This window comes from Myxine glutinosa, chromosome 13, assembly GCF_964187855.1.
Source record: "Myxine glutinosa chromosome 13, kmMyxGlut1.1, whole genome shotgun sequence".
In the NCBI taxonomy this organism is placed as follows: Eukaryota; Metazoa; Chordata; class Myxini; order Myxiniformes; family Myxinidae; genus Myxine; species Myxine glutinosa.
The window spans coordinates 29,321,888-29,345,946 of NC_136273.1; the positions used below are offsets into that span (position 1 = coordinate 29,321,888).

Consider the following 24,059-nt stretch of genomic DNA (forward strand, 5'->3'; position numbering starts at 1 on the left):
TCCAGGCAGTACGTGAACTTTTATAACTATACGTGCCCCCATGCACAAATAAATTCGCTTCCAGCATGCCCGGACCCAGCTGCTGTACGTGTGCTAAACATAACTGCCATATAGCTTGGTGTTACTATTCAGAATGACGTTATCTGAAACGCTGTGAGCAGTGTGGCCTGGTAATTGGTCACACAGAAAACTTTCGAAATGGCTCTTGGTAGATATTTCACATCAGCAAGTACGAGATGTTTCGAAAAAGGCAAATTGTTTTTGAAATTCAAAAATTCTAATGTGTTTTGACCACTGAACAATAGCTTGCCATGCATGATCAGTCTCGTGGCATCTTGCATGAATCATACACGACTCCTTGAGGTAAGAAAAACATCATCTTGGCAACATCAAAAGGCACACTGATGATGATCAGGACCTCCTAAGTTCAAGACCCGGTAGTTATTCGTTCAGCCTACCATCCCGGATGTGGAATAATTTCTTTTTAATTTACTGTATTTATTTGTCCACAAAAAATGGAAAATTGCACTGCCAAAGAAAGCTTAGAATCTTAGGATAGAATAAAATATTGTACAATTAATTTCCAAATGTAATTAAAGTAATAAATGATGACAAAAACAATAGCAATAGAAAAACAAAATCCACTATCAAACTATCAAAATGGATAACCAAAGAATCCCCACCGCAACCCACTGACCTCTAATATCACCGTATTGGACACTCACTTAAAACACAAACAGAAAAGGGGACAATTTATTTCAAAAATTTACTGGTTTTTCACGTCAATCCTCTTAACCTCTTACCAGACCTTTTTTACATTCTCACAGGTATAACATATGTAAAAGGTTAAACATATGTAACATATGTAATAGGTGGATACTATTTTGCATGATGGATGGAGCCTTCGTTAAAACTCGTTCATGTGTTATTACGCTCGTGTCTATCTTTCCCCCGAGGATCTTTCAGCCTGTTTTGCTCCTCTCTGCAGTTTTACCAAACTAGTACTTCAAAAGTAGGGTCATGTTATTATCCTCGCTGGAGTATATGGATTACAAAAGATCTAGGCTGGAGTCCGTTAGTCTGTGGGGGACGCAATAAGCATACAACACCTCAAGAACGTCGGGTTTCCTCCCTTTCAATTAATGTTAAACAGATGTAGCGACTGTATAAAAAGGTAATCACAAGTGTTTGAGGTTTACCATATTTTACTTCCGGCAGGGTAAAAAGTGGAGGGCAAAAAGGAGACACAGTTATGGGCAATGTTCATTGACTATGCCAAGGTATTAAAAAGCATCCAACACGAAGCGATGTGGAAAGTTTTATTGGAATTTGGAGTGCCAAACCATCTAGTTTAGTTGATTAAATGCCTGCATACAAAGGGAGTTGGAGTTGTTTGAGTAGAAGATGGACAGACAGATAAATTTAATTTCGAAAGTGGAGTGCGTCAAGGTTGCTCACTGTCCCTTATGCTATTCAATGCGGTTGGTCAAATGATTAATGAGAGATGTGAAGTGCGTATTTCCAGAACAAGTGGGATGCACAGTTGGTGCGACTGTGACATTTGGAATATACGCTACACCAATGATATCGTCTGATGTTTGGAAGTCTCAACGAATTGGAATAGATCTGAAAAAAAGGCTAGTGCAATCACTTGTTTGGAGATTTATTTTTGTATACAAGATCGAGGCTCGTGTAAGAGCTAACATTAATCACAAAAAAACAAACGGACACATAAAACATATAATAAAGGGAGCGGGAGACAAGATGGGGAAAGAGACGGAAGCACACAAGTTCAACAGTAGAGAGAACAGGGACATCAGGAGATCTGTGGGAGGGAGAGGGCTTTGGGGGAGGGGGAAAGGGAATGGGGGGGGAGGGGGAAAGGGAATGGGGGGGGGAGGGGTGGGAGAGAAACACAAATGGACACTGCTAGGACTTCCAGGAAAGAAGAAGTCGGTATTTCAAAAAAGTGGATCTGGGGTGAATTAACGGGGGTAGAAAAGATCAAGGTTTTCGATGGGGGAAGATAAGAGATGGTGGTGAACAGCTGTTTTAAAGACCTGGAGGGAGGAGTGGGATTGAAGAGAGTGAGGGTGTTTTTTTGCAGAGGCGGGAGAAAAGAGGAATGAAAGAGTGAAGGTGAGCAGAGAGTCTTGATTTTGGCAGTTTCACCAGAAGAGGGCTGCTGGCAGGTATTGTGCGACCTGAAGGAATATTTGGGGGGCAGAGCACAGACAGAGCTGGGGGAGCAAGGCCAGAGAGGAGTCGGTAGAAGACAGAAAGACCACCAACCTGCCTGCGGTGAGTAAGTGAAAGGCCCTCACAGTCAGCTTCATCGCGGGAGATTCCAATGATTCTGAAAGCTTTGGTTTCAAAAGCGTGAAGCCAAGCTAGGTGTGAGGCTGGAGCACCAGCCCAGAAGGGAGGACAGTATTCCATTGAGCTGTGGATGAAAGCCTTGTAGGCGGTGAGGAGCTCAGGTGTGCCAAGGAAGGACTTTTCACGATGGAGGATGTCTTGTCGGCGACTGGCTTTGGAGGCCAGCTTGGAAATGTGGTTTTCCCAGGATAGATCATGGCAGATAGTGAGACCCAAAAGCTTGAGTGACAGAACGTCTTGGAGAGGATTGTTGAGAAAGTAGATGGGAGCGCTGTCCAGACGGTCTTTTCGGAGAGACATAGTGAGAGTTGATTCCAAAGATTGGAAGAATTGGAAGATTGGAAGAATTGGAAGATTGGTGAAGAGTTGATTGGGGGGTTGACTCAGCCTGTCATCCTTCCGAGGTCGGCTAATTGAGTACCAGTTCACTGGTAATTCCCTGTTTGTCGTTGAAGGCGGCAAAAAGGGTTGGCGTCAGGAAGGGCATCCGGCCGTAAAACATTGCTTCAAAAAGGGGACCAAAAAACAACAACTACCACGGTCCCCGAAAAGGCCAACCCCCGCTTTGCGGGGAAAAATGGCCTCTAAACGGTGGTATAGTGAGAGTGTGAGATTTGTCAGGATTGAAAGACATGTTCCACTTGTTTGACCAGTCTGATTTTATCCAGGTCTGCAGAGAGTGAGGAGGCTGCAGACTGCCGATCAGAGGGACTGTGGTTAAAACAAAAAAAAACATTCAGGAAGAAATGAAAACATTTCCACCCAATGCGTAGCTGATGCAAACAAAATAAATCCTGGGTTTTCTTCCTGCCATAATTAACAGCACAAGCTTGAGGTCCAAATGGATCTCAATTTCTACGATCGGTCGTACCCTTACCTTTTTCGTCTGCAACAACAGCAATGTAGAGTAGGCAATTAGATGATGATGGTGCTGGTCTAGCTCAGTTTGTTTTGGCATGTGTAGACATTGGCAAAGCTAAGCAAAAACGTTGGCTGTACTGTCACTCAAGATTGGTTGTACAAAGACGCGCAAAGTTTTCTTCTTCACAAACACGAGAGCTTGTCACAAAGTGTGGGTCGCAATGGGCAGAGGCAGTGCCTTCCAGTTCCTTTTCTTCCATTGAAGTGCCACGTCCTCCCCATTCTTTCCGCTGCATAGTATAACCAATAGGTAACCATAATAACCAATCAATCGTTAAAATATCTACGATCTCTATCAATCGTTAAAATATCAATCGAAATATCTCGATCTCACCTTCACATTTAAGCATGACATCATTTGGTCCAATATTTCTGTTTGTTGACAATCACCTGACCCAAGCCTCTTGTGTGCCATGGAGTGAAGGCGAATAAAAGGAAAACAACATAAGCATGTAAAAGGTATGTGTAACAGGTAACCAAAAGGGGTTGTGCAAGTCACGACTGTGGTTTGGCATTAAAGGGAATGCAACAGACACCTGTAAGAGGTAGAGGGAATAAAAGGACGGGCGGCAGAGGCTGCACTTGTCTAAAAAGAGGGCAAAATAGAGCTATTTAAATAGTGCATTTATTTCATGAAGATGATTTCAATCTCCTTCAATCCAGAGATGTTCAAGTTGATTTTACAAATTACTGGAGTGACCGACTATATTGCATCAAGAAAAGTGAAATTAAAATGCAAAATAACCAATCAGCAGCTTCTGAAACGCAGCGCAGGAAGCAGCCGCCATAAACTGGAGACAGACGAACGCACGGCCACACATCACGGTTCACAATATGTATAATATATAATGGGAGCAAGTATGTGTCTATAATATATACAATGGAGCAAGCGTATAAATGTATTGTATGTATTGTGTGTATTGTATGTATGTATGTACGTATCATCCACTCCTCTGTGAGTATTTGGCCGAGGAAGCTGAAACTTTCAGGATTTAATGAGGCCACAAGTTGTGCATGTACAAGTTTCGTTTGATTATATTAGGTGTACTGGAAAGTAATGTCGTTTTGCATTCCCAGCTTAAAAATGACTACTTTCCGGTACATAATATCAAGTTTTGTAAAACAAACATTTTTTTGCCCATCTTGGAATTTTCTTCCTTTGGGAGAAGCTGGGTGCAATTGGAATTATCCGAGCGATATAACCACAATGTATTATACATGCACATAAACAGTACGCATGTTTTTGCTTCAGATACATAACCCGGGTTAATTTTATTTTTGGGAGCCATCGAAGCAGCAGTCTGTTGCCTATACACCACCCAAATAAAGGGATGGGTCAGAAGAACGTGTTGGGACGCGATCACCCATCGGGCGTGTACTCGGCTAGTATCTATAATTACAGAAGATGTGGGAATGAACGATCTATATTAAACTAGATCCGCATGCGGCCTCACTCACTCACATATTACATACAGTAAGCCTTTCCCATCGGGTTCGAAAAGGGTGAAGCTAAATAATTCTTAATCTGACCAACACGCACAAAATCCAAATACTTACAAACGAGGAAAGTGAAATATTAATACAGAAACTCGTGTGATGAGCACAAACAAACAAACAAACAAAGGAGGCAGAGTGCAACGAATGAAGCATTTTTTAATCTTGCAATTTTCGATTATGTAAAAAGGTTTATCAAACTCAAAGAATGATTATTAAACAAAAAGAATGACAGCTTATTCATTTGTAGGAGATAAGAAATTTGAGTGACAGGTTCTTCCCACCACCAACGCTCCCCAACTCCTACTAAACCCTTTGGAACTATCCTTCATTGTGCAATGCCATAACCTCAAACTAAAAACAACTAAGAAGAATTGCCTTTCTCTTGAAAACACAAACAGGTCTAAAGGACATTCAAAGATATGTGAAACAAAAGGACATACAAAATTTTGGCAGAATAGTATCAACAATGTTTTTTTTTAACAACCAAACCCATTGATTGGTGTAAGCAAAACAAATAAAAAAAACCGATTTTTAAAACTGTGGTCGATCGAAACGCTCAGGTTATACGTGAGACAAGCAGCATTAAAAGCGTTTTACCCGCAGGGCTGTGTTTTTACTCTCCAGGTTCCGTGTCCGACGTGCAGCCAAAGATCGAGTCGGAGTGCCTGATGAGCAGACAGCAGAAGGTGGTAATGTAAGGCAAGGCGGCCAAGTTGAGCGGACTGCCCTGCGGCCATATGAGGTTTGGCCCGAGGCACACTGCAAGATTCTCCGTGGTCATCTTGTTAACCGCGTTCTCTTTCTCCACCTGTGGAGAGAAAACAGCAATTGATGGATATGTCAAGGTATTCAATCAATGGATCAATCACATTTAACACCTCGGCCAGGAGAAGGAGGGAGGGGTGGGGTAGTATCTCAGCAAGTACCTGCAAGAAGTTTCCAAGGCAATGGCCAAGGGTAATCAAACTCATACCAGTGGGGTCAAACAGCATGGCTCTGACCACTTGATGATAAGTACGTAACCGCGCAAAACAATTGCTATCCGCTGATTCTGCTTTTCATGCTGTGCTGAACTCAAAACCGCCCTAAAGTAGAACCCTCGGCCTCCATCGTAATAACATATTACATAATGGCGAGCTTCCTGAACTTCTAGATGAGGTCAGCTGTAAGGCCTTTCACGAAAGGATACACGGAAATGTATAACTAAAAGGAAAACGTCCAGCTTCCTGCCTCGCCCAAACAAACATTTGCCTATTGGGGGGGGGGGGGGGGGGGGGGCAGCAGGACAAAGAGGTCCAAACCCATTTCCCCTTTCCACCGCTCCATCTTCAGCAATGCACCCCGCTCTCCCTGTTACCCCAGATGTTTTCTCCGGGTGTCAATGGAACCGAGCTAACCTGGGCCAAGAAGGTAGATGCACATCGTCTCCATGCTTACTGTCACTTGGTGGTTTGTGGCTACCTTGCTTCCAAAACAGAAAAACAAAATCTCCTCTGTTCATGAAAGCCAATCAGACAGACCCAAACCCCTCACACCCTGTTCCATCCATCAGCAGTGTTGCGTTGCACAGGTTATACAAAGTGTAAGCCCCCAAAAAAAGGAAGCAGGTCTTACCAGTTTAAGAAAGGCAATGATGTAACGAAGAACAGCAAGGTTTATCTGCGGCAACGATGATATCCATTCTCGGGCAAGTGTGACTTTTTCGTCATTCGACGTGCCTGGGTTCAGACATGCAGACATACACGACAGAGTGAATCGTTTACCCAGTTTTAATTGTGCTATGGAAGGTTTCAATGAACTGCAACTTTGGCTTTACAAATTACAGGTGAGGGCAAGGAGGGTGACAGGTGGAATGGGGAGAAAGAGTAGAACTTTTGATGTAAACCTATTTTTTGATGCTGAGTCAGGGGAGAAAGAGTAGAACTTTTGATGTAAACCTATTTTTATAGCTATACGTGGTACAAGTTTCTTCTTCTTCTTCTTCTTCTTCTTCTACTCTTTCTGTCGTTGAGAGTTGGTGACGATAGGGACGATTTTACTCTGATGCAAATGCAGACCAAATTCATCTCCCAGCATATTTGAAAGACATCTACCGTTTAAGAGACGTTATAAACGTCTTTCTCTATATTTATATTAGTGCTGGGTCGATAGCGAATCCGTAATTGGCATTGGCCGATTGGAGTCAGTGTGAGTGCTGATTACCGATTACAGTATTGTACTGTATACAACCCAAAAAACATAAGTGGCTTTCACCCTTGTTTATGGTGAATTTCAATAACCAAATTTTTTAAAACGTTGAATTTAAGACGTTTCAAGGAGATGTGCATAAACATTACTCTTGATATAAACACCTGGCATTTGTCATGTGATGTGGAGAATAATTTGGCTCGATAACTTGGAAAACATATTTCTTTGTAACCCGGGGACTCCTTGTACTATATTTTGTATGCAACTTGCTTTTCACATGACCAGACAAGTATGAAACGCTTCATCTTAGATCTGTCAAATAGCTTATATAATGAGCACATGGCAGCTCATCATTATTTAAAAAAGGACAGGATGCTGTGCCGTTTGATGCACCAATCAATTAGAAAAGGGATTAAAAATGTATTAACTCACAGCCACTCAATCGCAGCAATCGCGGGCACAGCACCGATCCGGCACGGTATCCACTTCATGTGAGCACAATGCACTATGACGTCATTATTTACCACTTTATAATTGGCATTGGTATCAGTATTGGTTGATATTATATATCGTCACCCTCATAACAAAAGTGCCTGTCATTTTTTGGCCATTTTGAGATTTTCTGCCTAACTCACAGTGAGGGATGTAAGACCCATTATTTGATGAGATGGGGACAGAGTGGACAAAAGTACCATATTTTCTCTCGGTGTTCTACATGCTTTATGCTTGCAGATTTTAATATGTTCCAAGGTAGCACAGCAATAGTTTCTGAGAAACAGACGATTTAATTCACAAAGCGTGGCGACCGTGGACAAATTATTGGTTGTGGTCGTGTCTTTGACAACCGACATTAATCAAATGAAAAAAGACTCTTCGAATAGATTCATTATTTTAAATGAGTCATCCAATAAGCCACTGGACTAAAAGAAACTAAGAAATTTTAATTTTGTATTTGTAATTTTGTATTTTGTATTTTGTAATTGTTTATGTGTTATAAAAAAGTTAATTTTATAGTTTACTCTGTTTCAGGGTTTACCTATAGTGGATGAAGGATGGATTGGCAAGCTTGTTTGATTTGCCAACAAACAACTGGTGAGAAGTTGAACTGCCCCTTGAAGGCCCATGGGAGTCAAGACAAGTCGCAGCCATATAAAAACTTTCTGAATATCGTCAGTGAATTTCGGGGACTGCGCATGCTACCTGTGACTCTTCCCTTTGACGAAAGCATCACAGCAGACGACCTGGTCAATAACCAGGCTCAGTGGCACAGAACGTGTTATGGCAAGTTCAGCAAATGCAAGTTAGAACGAGCAAAAAGAAAAAGAGAGTTTGAAGAAACAGGAGCATCTCGTGAAGGTGTGCAAGAAAAGCGACAGAAGGTTCGTCATTCAGTGACAAAGAACAATTGCATGTTTTGTTCAAAGTCTGACGGCCAGCTCCATGAATTTATGACAATGGGTGCTGACCAGAACATCAGACGAATGGCAACTGACCTACAGGATACAGCAGTACTCTCAAGAATTGCTGCTGGAGATGTAATAGCTGTAGATGGCATGTACCATTTGAACTGTCTCACTGAGTTCCGGAACCGCCATCGCACTTTCTTGAGGGTTCAAAGAAAACAAAAAGATTCTGATGGGAGTCAAATGGAAAAAAAGAAAAAAGAAGCTCGGGCTTTTATTGAGCTGACAAGCTACATAGAGACTTCAGTAGAAGATGGAACTTTCTGTTTCAAGTTGTCTGAGTTGCGGCACATGTATGAAGCACGTCTAGCTGCACTTGGAATTCAGAAAGAAGTCAACAAAGTGCGCTTCAAAGAACAAATTCTCCACTTCTTTCCCAAAGCACAAGAACAAAATGATGGAAAAAACGTGGTGCTTATTTTTGATCAAGGAATGAGGCAAATGCTGAAACAAGCCTTCACTGATTATGAAGGAGATGCTTCCATTTTGGCAAAAGCTGCCAAAATCATCAGAGAGGACATTTTCAAGTTTGAAGGATTTCATTTTGATGCAACCTTTCCACCAAATTGCCAAGAAGACTCAATACCAACAACACTGAAAATGCTCGTCTCAATGATGTTGAAAGGACCTACTTTGAAAAATCAAGAAACTCAAGAATCACAGGCTACACTTACAATATGTCAGACAGTAATCTTCAACCGCACAAAAACGGCTAAGAGTGGGGCAAAGCACCAACTCTAGAAAGATGGGGCTGGAAAATGGACGCCACCACTTGTTGTTGGATTCCACTGTGGACAACTGTACCAACTGCTTCAGAAGTATGTAGTGAACTTGTCAAGTGTAGCTGCAAAGCTGCTGCTGGCTGTACTGGAAGATGTTCTTGCAAAAAAGCCCAGTGGAGATGTACAGACCTTTGCAAGTGTAACTGCATGAAGGATTAGATGTCAATTTCATATAAACATTTGACTTGCTAAACTCAAACGTTTTCATTTTCATTGCATCATACACCATGCTCACTTATAAATATGTTCTTCATTCTCTCTTCTTTCATACAAATTCTTTGTAGATAGTCTGTTTGGATTTCTGTGTCTTTAATTTGTCAAAATTAGACAAATTGATCAATAAAAATTAACCATTAGCAAGCCGAACAAACTTTTTGTTGACTTTTTACATTTGTTGCGTCATCATTTTTTGATACATGTCATGTAAGAACATCAGCTGAGATTGATTTTGTGGAACATATCAAAAATTGTGCTACAGGACCTAACAAACATCTCCACAAAGTTTGGTGCTTTTGTCCACTCTGTCCCCATAATTTTGCTTACAGCCCTCACTGTAAGCTACATGTTTGTAGCTGTTTGTAGCTATATATATAAGACTACATGTTTTATCATTTGTGACACCTGTAAAAATTCCCAAGTCATTCTTAACTTCCTGAACCACTTCATGTTAATCTGCCTAAGTCCGCAGTGTGATTTATTGCACTTCAATTGCAGCAATTTTTTGCCTTTTTCTCCAAACTGCAAAAAATGACTTAGGCACTTTTGTTATAAGGGTGACGATATTGTTTTACATTTTGTTTCTTAAAAAAAAAAAAAAAAAAAAAAAAAGTAATCGGTTATAGTCAATATATATATTTTCCCTCATCGGCCCAGCACACACACACACACACACACATATATATATATATATATATATATATATATATATATATATATATGTAGGGAGCTGTAATGCCCCTCCCCCTTTGTATATCCTTGCTGCTTTACCAATTACCAAGTATAACCAATTATATGTTTTGTTTTGACTTGCTACTGTACTCTTTCATGATACTGAGTTCTTTCTACTGCATTGAGGATGTGTAATATCCTAATAAGGAGTTCTCTGCCTTTGTGCTCTGGCCTGCGTGGGCGCAATCTCTAGTTCCCCTTTCCAGGCCTTGAAGGCAACTCTTATCTCTCTTTGCCTGTTTCCTGTTTTTGCCATTATCTTGCAAGTTGACAGTTTTACGAGTGACCACTCCCCTTTGTACTTTCCCAAGCCAGCTGCTATACAGAAAGTTGTAAACATGTTGTCACATAATGCTGACCATCTCCTTATCAGAAGCTAACCCATGACTGGCCTTGGATGAACTTCCTTTAATTAACTGAACAACAGGATGGGACTATGGTGGGGGACCCAATGAGCCCATTCTGTCTCTGTGTCTTGTGAGCTAACTCCACCCCTGACTTTCCTTTATATAAAGCAATGTTAATTGAATTATTTCAGAGCATCTTGTTGTACTGTTGGTCATTCCTTGTGAGTTTCAATGCAACTTTGCTGTCCTCAAGCTTGAGTACTCGAGTTCCAATAAATATATCCGTTGCTCCTTTCTTCTGAGTCTTTGAGTCCCAAGTCCTAAGTCCTCGTTCTCGGCAACTGGTGGCAGCGGTGGGATCAGTCTGGGCAGTCCGGGACGCGGTCCCAGGCAAGGGAGTGGTGAGAGACCAGCTGGCAATTGATCCGGGTCAGGTGAGCTGTGGTTTTCTTTTGTTTTTTCCTTTTTAGCCCGGGGGTCAGTCCAAATTGTAACCCACTCTCTCTTGCTCGGTCGCCGTACGTTCCGTTTCCTGCTCATACCTGTTCCACGAACCTAAATTTAATTACGGACCGCTTGGGTCCTGGAGCAACTGATTGTTTATGGACTCGTTAGGGTAACGTTACGTAAGGAGAAGTGCCCCACGTTGGGCGCCTGAGGTTAAGGGGTAATAGATCTCTGGGTTGTAAGGGTAAGGATAAGGGCGGCGTCCCGATCCGAGGCCTACCCGGGAGACGTTGGAATTTTAAGTAAGATCAGAACTATTATACGGGCGTAGGACGCCAGGAAAGTGCAGTAAGGGTAGGATAGACGGCTGTGTAGGCGGGCGAGCCTCTCAGGAGAGTAGGTAGCGCGGCCGTACCACGCGAGGCGGGCGAACCTCACGGGTACGAGGCTGCGAGCCTCTCAGAGTTAGGTAGACGGCTGTAAACGCGAGGCGGGCGATCCTCACGAGTACAAGGCTACGTCGGTAAACTAAAATTTTCCTAGGATGGGTAACAGTATGGGTAATAAGACAGTAAAGGCAGGTGAACCGCTTAGACATACCCCAGCATTTTTTATGTTTAAGAGGTATGGCTATGCTGCTGTGAGACCAGGGAAGTCATGGGTTGCATTGACGAAGGATTTGGGAGAACCGTGGCCCGAAGGAGGGTCTTTTGCGCTGGAAAAATTGGACGTGTTGTATGAGACATTAGAAAAGTTCGAACAGGCCACGAAACACTTTCCGCCTGACTATTGGAAAGTCTTTGGCTGGTGGAAGGAAGAAGCGATGAAGCGACACGCAAAGTCGAAACAGGCCAGCTTGGCTGGTGAGGTAACAAAACTCAAGGGTCTGAGGAAACAGGCGAATAAAGAGCAGGATGAAGCGCTTAAGGAAATAGAGAGGCAGGCCAACGCGCGACTGATGCCGCTCGTTGAAAACCCAGACCCCGCGAGAGGGGAGGCAGTGACCAATCTACCCTCCCCAGCCCCAGTCCTAAGCTCTGTCCCGGGGTTTCAGGCACCACCTATCCTTTCTGCGCCCCCGCTACCACCTCCCTATAACCCCGCTACCATCGCGCCCCAGATACCCCAGAACCACCCGAGCCAGGGAAGGCCGTTTGCACAACTCGGGGCTAACGGAATAGATGACGGGACCGACATCGCAGGGTTCCCGCCACCGATAGGACCGGATGGGTTATACCCCTCACTGGTAGGTTGTAAGGGGAAAAGGACCTCACAAACTACCCCATCGGAATGTCAGGAAATAGAGGAAAGGAAAACATTGTGCCCTGTACAAGTTATCGGGGTTGACGCAGCAGGTCATGGGGTTCGGGAAAGAGTACCATGGAAAGAATCCTCTTTAACTGTAATGCGGGCAAGGATTCAACATTTGCTTATTGAGGATCCACGGCAGATAGTGCCGACCATGTCAAATTGGGTTTTGGATGGCGAGTGCGACTATCGAGACATAACCCATATGGGAGTGTCCGTGCTCCCACCCAAGGTATGGGAAAGGGCTAGACAAAGAGCACACTGGCCGGTGGCAGACCCAAGGGCTGGTGCAAACCCCCTGTTAACACAAGCGCAATGGGATGCTCAAAAGGTCCTGCTGCTAGATTCTATTGAGCAGGCGCTGTTGCCAGCAGGAGGTCCGGATTGGGGAAAGATCGGGGCCATAAAACAAAAGGCAGGAGAACCAATTGGAGAGTACCGAGAAAGGTTGGAAAAGGCCATTGCGCGCTGGGGAGGACTGGGTCCGATGCAGCTGGGAGGGCTACCCCAACCATTGGTAAATCAATATCTAATCGAGGGGCTTCGGCCGGTGTTAAAGAAACAGGTACAGACCGTCCTCTTCGGCTGGAAGGGAATGACAACCAACGAATTATGCGACAAACTGGAACAATGCCCGGGCTCCTCCCTAGAGGAGAAGAAGGATATTAAGGAGGAAATATTGCAAATGTTTGTCCAAGAGAAACGGGCTCAATTTAATCAGAATAAAAAGGGGGATCAGAGTCAGAACTACATACACGAACAGTGCCAGAAGTGGGGACCTGTTCGAGGTCCAGAGGAACATAGGAGGAGTTGTTATCCTCTTTTCTATAAGGGCCAATTCCCCAACGGAGAGTGGATCCACAACGAAAATGAGAACTGCGACGGTTGTACTGAGGAAGATTTTGGACTAATTAATATGAACGAGGTGAAACAACAATGGACAATACCACCCCCTCTTCCCCCTCCTCCTCAAAACCCTCAAACTTGGACTGTGCAAGGGCCCCCTCCCCAAAATTGGTATCCACCAAGACCCCTTCTCCAAAACCCCGGACCACCCCCCAATAGTGGGATGCAGAACGGACCAAGGGGGAACTGGGCCCCGCCTCGGGGTCCGCCGCAGTGGCAACCAGTGAACCAGTCACTTTGGGGGCCGCCAGAACGTAGGCAGGGCGGAAGGGGAGCCGTAGAGGGACGACCTATGCCCTCCGCACCACCGGTTCCGCAGGAACCGTGCCATTATTGCAAGCAGATGGGACACTGGATACGTGATTGCCCAAAGGCTCGTAAGGGGTTTCAGCCCCAATACAATAGAGGGGCCTATTGACGGGACGCTGGCGAGTCGCCCAAGGAGTGTCCTCTCTTGACCATGACACCGGCAGAGGAACCAACCATGATGTTGGACGTAGAGGGAAGACAATTAGAATTTCTCGTAGATACGGGCGCGACTCGCAGCACAATTAACAAGGGGCAATTGCCCTCTTTGCGCCCTACGGCCAGGAACGTTCAAATACTGGGTGTTTCGGGTTTACCCCAAGCGCTTCCTATTTCGGAGGAAGTGCGAGTAACATGCGGCCCGCTGGAGGCTAAACATGCTTTCTTGATGACCACTACCGCCCCGACGAATTTGCTGGGACGGGATTTATTGTGCCGTTTGGGCTGTCAAATCTCATGTACCGAGGAGGGAGTTTTCGTAGACGTCGCGGAGTCTAAACGCGACTTGTTGATGACGGCACTGGCTCGTCCCGGCCCCACCGCGTATTGGTGGCGCTTGGATCCAGGGGCTTTGTCTGCTTGGACATATATCATAGATAATGTGTGTTTGGACAGTTCAGTGCTGCGAGATTGGATGCAACAGCACCAAATTTCGATAAAGGACTTAAAGGATAATCCACCCCATTGCACTGCGTACTATGATGCAACGGGTGAGGACGAGAACTACCGGGAAAGGGTTAAGGAAAAGCTGGGCGAATGGATGCCTCTACACTTGTCACGGGTATGGATCGGGCGTGAGGGAATAGGAATTGAGGTAGTCCTAACCCCGAGTCAGCATGCGCTGACCCAATACCCCGAAGGAGCGGTCGCCCATGTTACCCTCACTACTGCCAAAGGGTGGCCGCCGGAAAGTGTAGGTTGGATGGTAGGGAGGTTACGAGAAGTTCCCTTACATGGTTATCGGTGTAAGAGGGGCCGCTGGACTTTGAAACAGCTCGAAAACGGTGAAGGGTTCTCAATTGACATTAAGGCAGAACGGAGGGACGGAAAGTTCGAAGAGGCAGAGTTGCCCCCCAAAGGCACCTATGCCATGAGGGCAGTGCTGACGGACCCGGGTGAGTCGGATTACCTCCTAGCGGAGGTGCCAGACAATTTATGGCCCAAAAGCGACGGTGAGGTTGGACGGATGCGAGACGCCAAACCTCTAGTGATAGCAGTGCAGCCGGGGATGCGCTTGCCAAACGTAAAACAGTATAAGCTACGACCTGAGGCCGACGTAGGCATAGCACCAGTGATTCAATCCCTAGTGGAACAGAAGATTATCGTAGAAACTAACAGCCCATGTAATACACCAATTTTGCCAGTTAAAAAGCCGTCAAAGGACAAATGGAGATTTGTACAGGATTTAAGGGAGGTGAACAAGGTGATACAGGGCATACACCCACTAGTTCCAAACGGAGAAACCCTCATGATGTCAATTCCGCCGGACGCAACATACTTCACGGTCATCGACCTTTGTTCTGCGTTTTTCTCTGTGCCCATCGCGCCTGAGTCACAATACTTGTTCGCTTTCACCCATAGGGGGCGCCAGTATACTTGGACAGTACTACCTCAGGGGTTTTCAGATAGCCCCACTCTGTTTTCCCGGGCGCTGCACCGCGACCTGGCGGATGTGGAATTGAAGGGAGGGTCAGTGTTGCTGCAATACGTTGACGATTTGTTGATTTGCTCCCCTTCAAAGGAGGCGTGCGAAATGGATTCTTTGGCCCTATTAAAGGCCTTGGCGGCCAAAGGCCACAAAGTAGGCAGACCAAAACTTCAGTTTGTGCGGCAGGTTGTAACTTACTTGGGACACGCCATTTCGCACGGAAAACGAGAATTGGATGCTGGACGAGTGACCGCTATCATGGAGCTGCCTCGCCCTCGCTGGCAACGACAAATGCTGCGCTTCCTAGGTATGACGGGATATTGCCGCACTTGGATACTTGATTTTGCGCTGCTGGCTAAACCACTGTACGAGGCGACCAAATCAAATGCCCCGGACCTATTGATATGGACGGATGAATTGAGGCGATGTTTTGACGGGCTGAAACAGGCGCTGGTTACGGCACCGTCATTAGGACTCCCGGATTATGCGAAACCATTTACCCTTTACACTCACGCCGTGGGAGGTTTCGCCCAGTCAGTTTTGACACAGACCCATGGGGATAAGGAGCGGCCGGTGGCCTACTTTAGTAAAAAGTTAGACCCGGTCGAACAAGGGTTTCCGGTGTGCTTGCAAGCCGTGGCAGCGGCCAGGTACGCAGTAGAAAGAACAGCGGACATTGTTATGGGACACCCAGTAACGCTACGAGTACCGCATTGCGTCACTTCGCTGTTGTTACAGCGAAGCACACAGCATTTGTCTAACACTAGATTAATGCAATACGAATCCGCACTGATCACTGCAGCCAACATCACGATCGAACGTTGCACGACGCTCAACCCAGCCTCACTGATGCCCACTCCTGAGGAGGGCGAACCTCATGTGTGCTCCGACGTTGTGCAGCTAGTCTCCACGGTGCGATCGGATTTAAAGGACAATCCCTTAGAATACCCCGACTGTATATATTATGTCGATGGATCAGCTAGGCGCGCATGGGACGGGTCTCTGTTGTCCGGGTACGCCGTGTGCTCGGATAGCGAAACGGTAGAAAGCGGGCGTCTTCCACCTACATTTTCCGCACAGCAGGCGGAGCTGTGCGCCTTGACCAGAGCGTGCAGCTTGGCGGAAGGTCTTGCCGTCAACATTTACACAGATTCGGCCTACGCTCACGGCGTAGTCCACGATAAAGGAGCCATCTGGAAGATGAGAGGTTTTCTCACATCTGCCGGTTCAGTGATAAAGAATGGCGCGTTGGTAGAAGGGCTCCTCCGAAGCATTTTACTTCCCCGCGCTATCGCGGTAATTAAGTGTCGTGGCCACCAAAGGGCGGACACTGACGTTGCCCGGGGCAACGCAAGGGCGGACGAGGCGGCAGGAAAGGCCGCCAACCAACAGATAGAACGCAACATGCCGATGGTGACACGAGCACAGAAGACAGCCGCACAGATTGCTGACATACCGACTGCGGGACCACCCGCCACACCAACTAAGGACGATATCATGAATTTGCAAAATGCTGCACCGACGGCCGAACACGAGGTCTGGCTCAAACGAGGAGCGATACGCCCTGGGCCAGGGGAAATGTGGACCCTTGATGAAAAACCTATAGCACCCCAGGCTTTACTGCCTTGGCTGGCACGCATGGCTCATCAGAATGGTCATGTGTGCCAGAGGGGGGTGATGGGACAGATAGACTACACTTGGGCAGCGCCAGGACTGTCACGGATTGTATCCGAAGTGTGCCGATCGTGTGTGGTCTGCCAGCAACACAATAGAGGGGCGCCACCGAGACATGCACATGATGGGGGACGACCCCCGCCTAGTGGGCCGTTCGCAACTATCGAGTTCGATTTTACAGAATTGGAACCAAGCATGTCGTTTCGCTATGTGTTGGTAATCGTAGATACGTTCACCAAATGGGTCGAAGCATACCCATGCGTCAAATCCGATGCTCCGACAGTAGTGAAGCGCCTTGTGCGGGATTTTATGTGCAGATTTGGCATTCCCCAGATAATTTCGTCAGATCAAGGAGGCCATTTCACGGCGCAGGTGGTTAAGGGCATCCTGAAGGCGTTGGGCGTTAAACAATCCTTCCATTGCGTCTACCACCCACAGTCCTCAGGACTTGTGGAACGAACGAACAAGACTTTAAAGAATAAACTAGCGAAACTTTGCGCAGACACAGGCTTGAGGTGGCCAGAGGCTCTTCCGCTTGCATTGATGAGCATTCGTTCCACCCCGGGTCGCACTACGGGCCTTTCCCCCCACGAAATATTAATGGGACGACCTATGAGCTTGCCCGTTTCAGCACCAACAGACATGTCCACCCTTGCTTTGCCAGTAATGGATGACATGCTTTTGAGATTTTGCATAGGCTTGTCGAATGTGGCACGCAGCATCCATGCTCGAGTACGAGAGGCGCTGCCTGAACCAATAGGCCACGCCATCCACAACTTTCAGGCCGGCGACTGGGTGCTCGTGAAGCACTTCACCCGCAAGGCTGCTTTGGAGCCACGGTGGAAGGGACCATTCCAGGTGCTACTGGTCACACCGACGGCAGTCTTCTGCGAGGGTAAACCTTCGTGGATCCACGCCACCCATTGTAAGTTGTCCTTCCCCGCACCACAAGCCACACAAGACACCGCACCTCACATTGCTGCAGACACCACACCTCACACCGCTGAAGACAATGCACCGTCTAGGGCACCACAGTCTCCTAAGGGCGGCGATGACGGTCATGATGATGGGAATTCTGGGCAGCTGCCTAACAAACCCCGCCAAGGATAGGCTTCTGCAGTTTAACCCACTGAGAGAGGATCTCCCCAAATACCCAGGACACGACAACTACACGTTATTTAAACTTTACTCCGTCAAATACATAACGGCTCCCCGGGGACAGGGGATAGTAGTACATTGCTGTGAGTTGGAGACACATTTCAAGTGGTTATCTGTAAGATGGATGGAAGCCATGGTGGTACATAATGGGACACCACAGGCACGCATGACAACCCCACGCATAGTCTTAACTAAAGTTAGACAGGTGGAAAATGGAAGGTTTACTGGGACCGTGAATAGTCACGCCGCCGCAGGATATCAATGGGGCACGGGCATCGACAATACTACTCTCCTACTGTCGCATGCCCTCGTCGGCCCACACACCACGATAATACTTGAATGTGGAATATGGCCCCCGCGCACGCTGATTAGAAGGAACAAAAAGAGGGGAGAGACCCAACACCAATTCCGGCCTAGTTGTGCCGCCTACGTCATTAAACCCCCTCCTGCCCAGGAAGTAAGAAGGAAGCCAGAGGAGAACACATACTGGAAGGTCGCACGGCATATGGCCACAGTACAGAATAGGACACAGTGTTGGATGTGTATGCACCTTCCCCGCACCAGCACAGCAGGCATACCAATGGTAGTGTTACCCCTATCACTCAATGATTTGTGCTCGAAGCCACTAGATACCAAATGCATTAGTACAACTCTGACAAGCCAAGGTTCTGATGAAACCGCGTGTAAACGAGTTTTCCAGTACTCCCCTCCCATCCTGTCCCGACACTTTGAGGAACGTCCGGCGCCGGTTTGGGTCAAGCCGGCATGGGGGGCCCTCTGCTTAGAAGGAAAGGGCCAAGTAATGGTAGGCAAATCCGTGTGTAGAGATACCCTTCCCGCGGACCCGAGAAAAGGGAAACACACGCTCCTAGTGAACGTTACAAGCTCGCCCTTGCATAACCTCACACACCTCCAGTTGGCATGGAAAGGGGAAAACGGGACAAACACTATCCCAGGTCTTCTCACTTGCATGACCACCCATTTAGTGGCCCCGCACGGGACCATGTTTGTATGCGGGAATAAAGCTTACCCGTATTTACCTGATAATTGGGGAGGAATTTGCTATTTAGGATCAGTTTTCCCAGAGATGGAAATGCGACAGCACTTGCATAATACCACCGCACTCATAAGGACACAACGAAGCACTTATTGGCACGACGACGACACCACTACTTTACACGGCGCTGATTGGGAGAAAGCCGTTAGCTTCTTCTTCCCATGGGCTGGGACGGTCATGAACAGTTACCGCATTGATAAAATTGCGTTAATCTTAGAAACTGTGGCCAACGCCACCGCTACAGCACACGACGAAATGTTGGACACAGTTGTCCATCTGCGTACAATGGTTATGCAAAATAGGGTTGCATTAGATATGCTATTGGCAGAACGAGGAGGGGTATGTGGGATAATTGAGGGTAAATGTTGCACTTTTATTCCTGACCCCTCACAGGGTGTCAGTGCTGCTATTATAACGTTAAGGGAAAGCGCTCACTCATTGACAAGGGATCGCTTGGATCGGGAAGCCTCCCACCAGTGGCTTACCGACTGGTTCAAAGGGTGGACAGGCACAATTGTAAAGTGGGTACTAACCGCTTTGGCAATAGTCCTTGGAATCGTGGTTAGTTGTGTGATAATCAAGGCTTTAGTCCTTGCGTGTGTGAGGAAGTTTTCCACAGGCTGGACACTGAAGACGACACCGGAAAAGGCCATGGTGATGATCGACCAGCGGATCGCGGGTCCGGATGACACACCAGCTGTCAACTCAACTGCCAGTCGCGGATCCTGGAACGACGACCTGAACGAGTCCCTGGGCCGCGACAATGAGATCTTCGCTTCCGAAGATTGTTCTTCCATTGCTGATATTACCGATAATGATGTCGAGTACACTTATGCGGACCTCGAAGCATTTCAGGCTACCAGAAGGCCGTTTAAACTGGGCCCCGACACGTCGGAAGAAGAAATCGACGATTTCCTGAAGGATTCCTCTCGTTTCTTCACGATATGCCATGCTGTGGCTATGACTATGGGCCGTCCACTCCGCAGGCCTACGCCACCTGGAAATAATGTTACTGATGATGTTACCAATGATGATGTGGGCCACTTGCGAGGGTCCCCGGCTGATGTTTATGTTTCAATGCAGGCTCTGCCTCTCCATGTTTCACGAGCTCACCTTTATGTCTCACAAGCCCACAGTGAGTCAAACGCCACTGACCCAGTTCGGGATTTGGACCCAGCTGTGAACCCAAGCCCGGATGGAGAGGAACTCGATCGTGAAAATACTCTGAGTTCCGAGTCTGATTGTTTTGGAGATTCGCCCTTGAATAACAGCGAAGCAAGCAGCATCGCCTCGGACGATCTCGACTTTGACCCAAAGGAAGTTTCTCTCCCACCTTTGGATCGTTATGCTTTATTTCATGGCCATAGGTTTGAGCCACCTGATACTGACGATGTTGTGTCTTCCCCAGATCACCAGCACGTAAGAGACCTCATGAACATGAATATCGATTGAGCGCTGAAGATCGACAAGGATTTCACTTGGGGAAGCCTGGGCGAGCTCCAGTTGGGGAGGAGTCCGGCTGCACCTCTGTGGACCAAGGGTGGGTCGGAGATCTTCCTGGGTGTGGACCCCGGTGGAACCAGAGGTCTTCGTTGTGGATTTGGCGCGCTATTCGATCTTCATGTCTCTACGGTCTCACCTCATACACCCATCTACACCCGACTTACATCATACATCCACTTACACCCACTTGCACCCACACACCCGCGGATCAGCCTGCTGGGTTCGTTGTGCGGTACTGGGTACGGGACATGCTCACTGGGCTGCATTCGTGTGGTACGTTACGTTTAGTTACACTCTCTTTCTCTCCCACCTCTTTTGGTGGATTTTGTGTGCCATTTGATCACTCTGCTTTTACGGCCTTACATTGCATACTCACATACAGACGCGAATCATCCTACTGAGTTTGTGTGGTGCTTTGGTACGGGACATTCTTACGGGGCTGCCTTCGCGTGATATGTTGAATGATTTTTCTGTTTTTGTTTGAATAAAGGCCTTTGATTGGCTCGTAGATAACTTTGTATCTTAGATCCAAAAGGGCGGTATGTAGGGAGCTGTAATGCCCCTCCCCCTTTGTATATCCTTGCTGCTTTACCAATTACCAAGTATAACCAATTATATGTTTTGTTTTGACTTGCTACTGTACTCTTTCATGATACTGAGTTCTTTCTACTGCATTGAGGATGTGTAATATCCTAATAAGGAGTTCTCTGCCTTTGTGCTCTGGCCTGCGTGGGCGCAATCTCTAGTTCCCCTTTCCAGGCCTTGAAGGCAACTCTTATCTCTCTTTGCCTGTTTCCTGTTTTTGCCATTATCTTGCAAGTTGACAGTTTTACGAGTGACCACTCCCCTTTGTACTTTCCCAAGCCAGCTGCTATACAGAAAGTTGTAAACATGTTGTCACATAATGCTGACCATCTCCTTATCAGAAGCTAACCCATGACTGGCCTTGGATGAACTTCCTTTAATTAACTGAACAACAGGATGGGACTATGGTGGGGGACCCAATGAGCCCATTCTGTCTCTGTGTCTTGTGAGCTAACTCCACCCCTGACTTTCCTTTATATAAAGCAATGTTAATTGAATTATTTCAGAGCATCTTGTTGTACTGTTGGTCATTCCTTGTGAGTTTCAATGCAACTTTGCTGTCCTCAAGCTTGAGTACTCGAGTTCCAATAAATATATCCGTTGCTCCTTTCTTCTGAGTCTTTGAGTCCCAAGTCCTAAGTCCTCGTTCTCGGCATATATATATATATATATATATATATATACAGTGAAACCTTGACTTACGAGTTTAATTCGTTCTGTGACCGAGCTCGTAACTCAATTTGCTCGTTTCTCAAATTAAATTTCCCCATTAAAATGCATTGAAATGCTATTAATCCGTTCCAGCCCCCAAAAAACCACACCAATTTTTTTTGTTACGTGTTTTTAAATAAGAAAAATGTACTTTATATATAACAAATAATGTATAAACAAGCACGACCTCGTATATACTGTACATAATAAGCGGCGTTACGCGCGCTGCTTGTAAACAAGGAGGAAGCGGACAACGCGGTAATTTGTAAGTCTTTATTCAAGAGCTCACTGTAACACTGGCGCGCTCCGGGCTGCGCGCCCGGTGTATATCCTGAGGCCACGCCTACCCCTCGGCGTGGCCCCCGCCCACTTGGTGCGCGGAATGATGTCACCACGCCAGTGAGCTTCCGTGTCCGCCACAATGTAAAGAAATAAACTGGTTTTATTAAGTGTATTTACCTTGAAGATCAGACGAAGATGCTGGCGGAGGTGGAGGAGATGACTTTTGCCTTTCCTCGCTTTCACTTGCAGGGCGTTTCAATAAAAACCTGTCCAACGAGGTTTGTTTCTTCCTCCCTTTCAAAATGTTTCGATCGTACTGCTACGATCGTACTGCCTCGCCAAATCGACAACACGCACACCTCGCTCATGTTTTTCGACGATTGCGTGTTTTATATCCAAGCACATCATCCTCTTCTTCTTCTCAGTACTGCCCTTGGCACTCAATTTCTTAGGACCCATGGTTAAAACTAAGAAATTTTCCAAAATAACCAAAATAACCAACAAAAACAAAGCAGCAGCGATATACGGCAGAGATGCTTGCACGGCAAGATAACCACGTGACCGGAACGCTCGTTGGGCCACCTCGTGGCGGGTGGCGTAAGCTCGTAACTCAGATCTCGGCTCGCATCTCAAAGCAAAAAACCGCCCAAGCGACGGCTCGTATCTCGGAAAACTCGTAAGTTGGTGCACTCGTAAGTCAAGGTTTCACTGTATATACATACATACATACATACATACATACATACATACATACATACAGGGTGGTCCAGAAACCCTGGGCACATTTTGAAGAACGATACCTGCAACAAACAACTAAGTTTATTGTTGTTCTTTGGTGCAAAAAAAAACATGATTTGTACAAAACATCATCAAACAAAACAAAACAAAACATCAAAACAAAATTTGAGACATAAACAAAAATCCGGATGTTAAGTAGTTCTGTATGGTTGGGTAAATACAATTACGAATTCAAAATCGTAATTGTATTCACTCAATTCCAAATGTCATTCCAATCATAAATTGATACTTTAACAAAACACTGTTTTCAATGACGGTTGTATTGAGATATTATCAAACCAGCTCATTGCCGTCATCTGTCCACCTCCGGATTCGCGGCAGGTTCCTATCGAGTTAATTTCAAAATCATAATTTTATTGAGGAATTTTTGAAACCTCCTACCTACCTTACAATATCCGCTGGGACCCCAAAACATTCCACAGGAGGTTTGGCGGGGCTAGCCCCAAAACTGAGGGAGTCGTTTGGGGATGGACAGACAGACAGACAGACAGACACTCCTGTTTTATAATATAGATATATATCTCAGAAACTGGACTTTACTGGCCTCGAGGAATCAAACAAGAAATGGATGATGCAGGAACGAATACTTGCAATTATGGGGATGGGTCAAAATTCCAATTGCACCCAAGAAATGGATGAAGGACTGATCATAACAATATCATCACACTTACAAGGACCACGCGTGTATGTACCTTAGCAAACCCTTAATAAAAATTTAAATCGATAAATCACAAGCACATATCCCTGGCAACAGGTTAACAAATACTTTTACTAGTTTACATCCAGGAAATCCTTCATGAGAAATTGTTTAAGACTCTGATGGAATCCCTCTTGGATTAAGAAAAGTTCTTAATTTGCTCTTTCATTTTTGATCGACATGCGTTGTGTGTGTGTGTGTGTGTGTGTGTGTGTTTGCTAACCTGCCTCCCATCAGGTAAAGCTGCTACCAACACAAAACTTCTCTAATATCTATGAGTGATTTCTAGTTCTGTTTGTTTGTCTGTTCCCTTGCATCTTGTGTATCTTGAGAATGAAACATTGTAGGGCCACCAAACTTTGCCAACATAATGGCGTGGGGTGAGAGGGGGGAGGGGTTAATTGTAGGGAGGGAGGTTATTTAGGGGAGGTTTGGTGGGAAGGCGTTGCGAGGGA

At 46.1% G+C, this 24,059-nt stretch overlaps 2 protein-coding genes across 15 annotated transcripts in view; one reads left to right on the forward strand and one right to left on the reverse strand.

Annotated features, from left to right (window-relative positions):
• Positions 1–24,059, forward strand: part of LOC137438770 (ferritin heavy chain-like) — a 91,609-nt gene that overhangs the window by 1,545 nt on the left and 66,005 nt on the right. The window contains exon 2 of one of the 2 annotated variants that reach the window (XM_068134107.2): positions 8,014–10,027. The exons of the other annotated variant lie outside the window; for it this stretch is intronic. Within the exon in view, the coding sequence (XP_067990208.2) occupies positions 8,037–9,188 (1,152 nt within the window). The 5' untranslated portion in view covers positions 8,014–8,036 and the 3' untranslated portion in view covers positions 9,189–10,027. Of the gene's footprint in view, positions 1–8,013; positions 10,028–24,059 lie in introns of those variants that run through there. 2 annotated transcript variants of the gene reach the window in all.
• LOC137438766 (rho GTPase-activating protein 1) overlaps positions 4,934–24,059 on the reverse strand; it is a 70,106-nt gene continuing 50,980 nt past the window's right edge. For all 13 annotated transcript variants that reach the window (XM_068134102.2, XM_078767220.1, XM_078767219.1 and 10 more), the window contains 2 exons: positions 6,412–6,515; positions 4,934–5,605 (listed from right to left, as the gene is read on the reverse strand). In XM_068134102.2, coding sequence (XP_067990203.1) covers positions 5,411–5,605; positions 6,412–6,515 — 299 coding nt within the window. In that variant the 3' untranslated portion in view covers positions 4,934–5,410. The remainder of the gene's footprint in view (positions 5,606–6,411; positions 6,516–24,059) is intronic.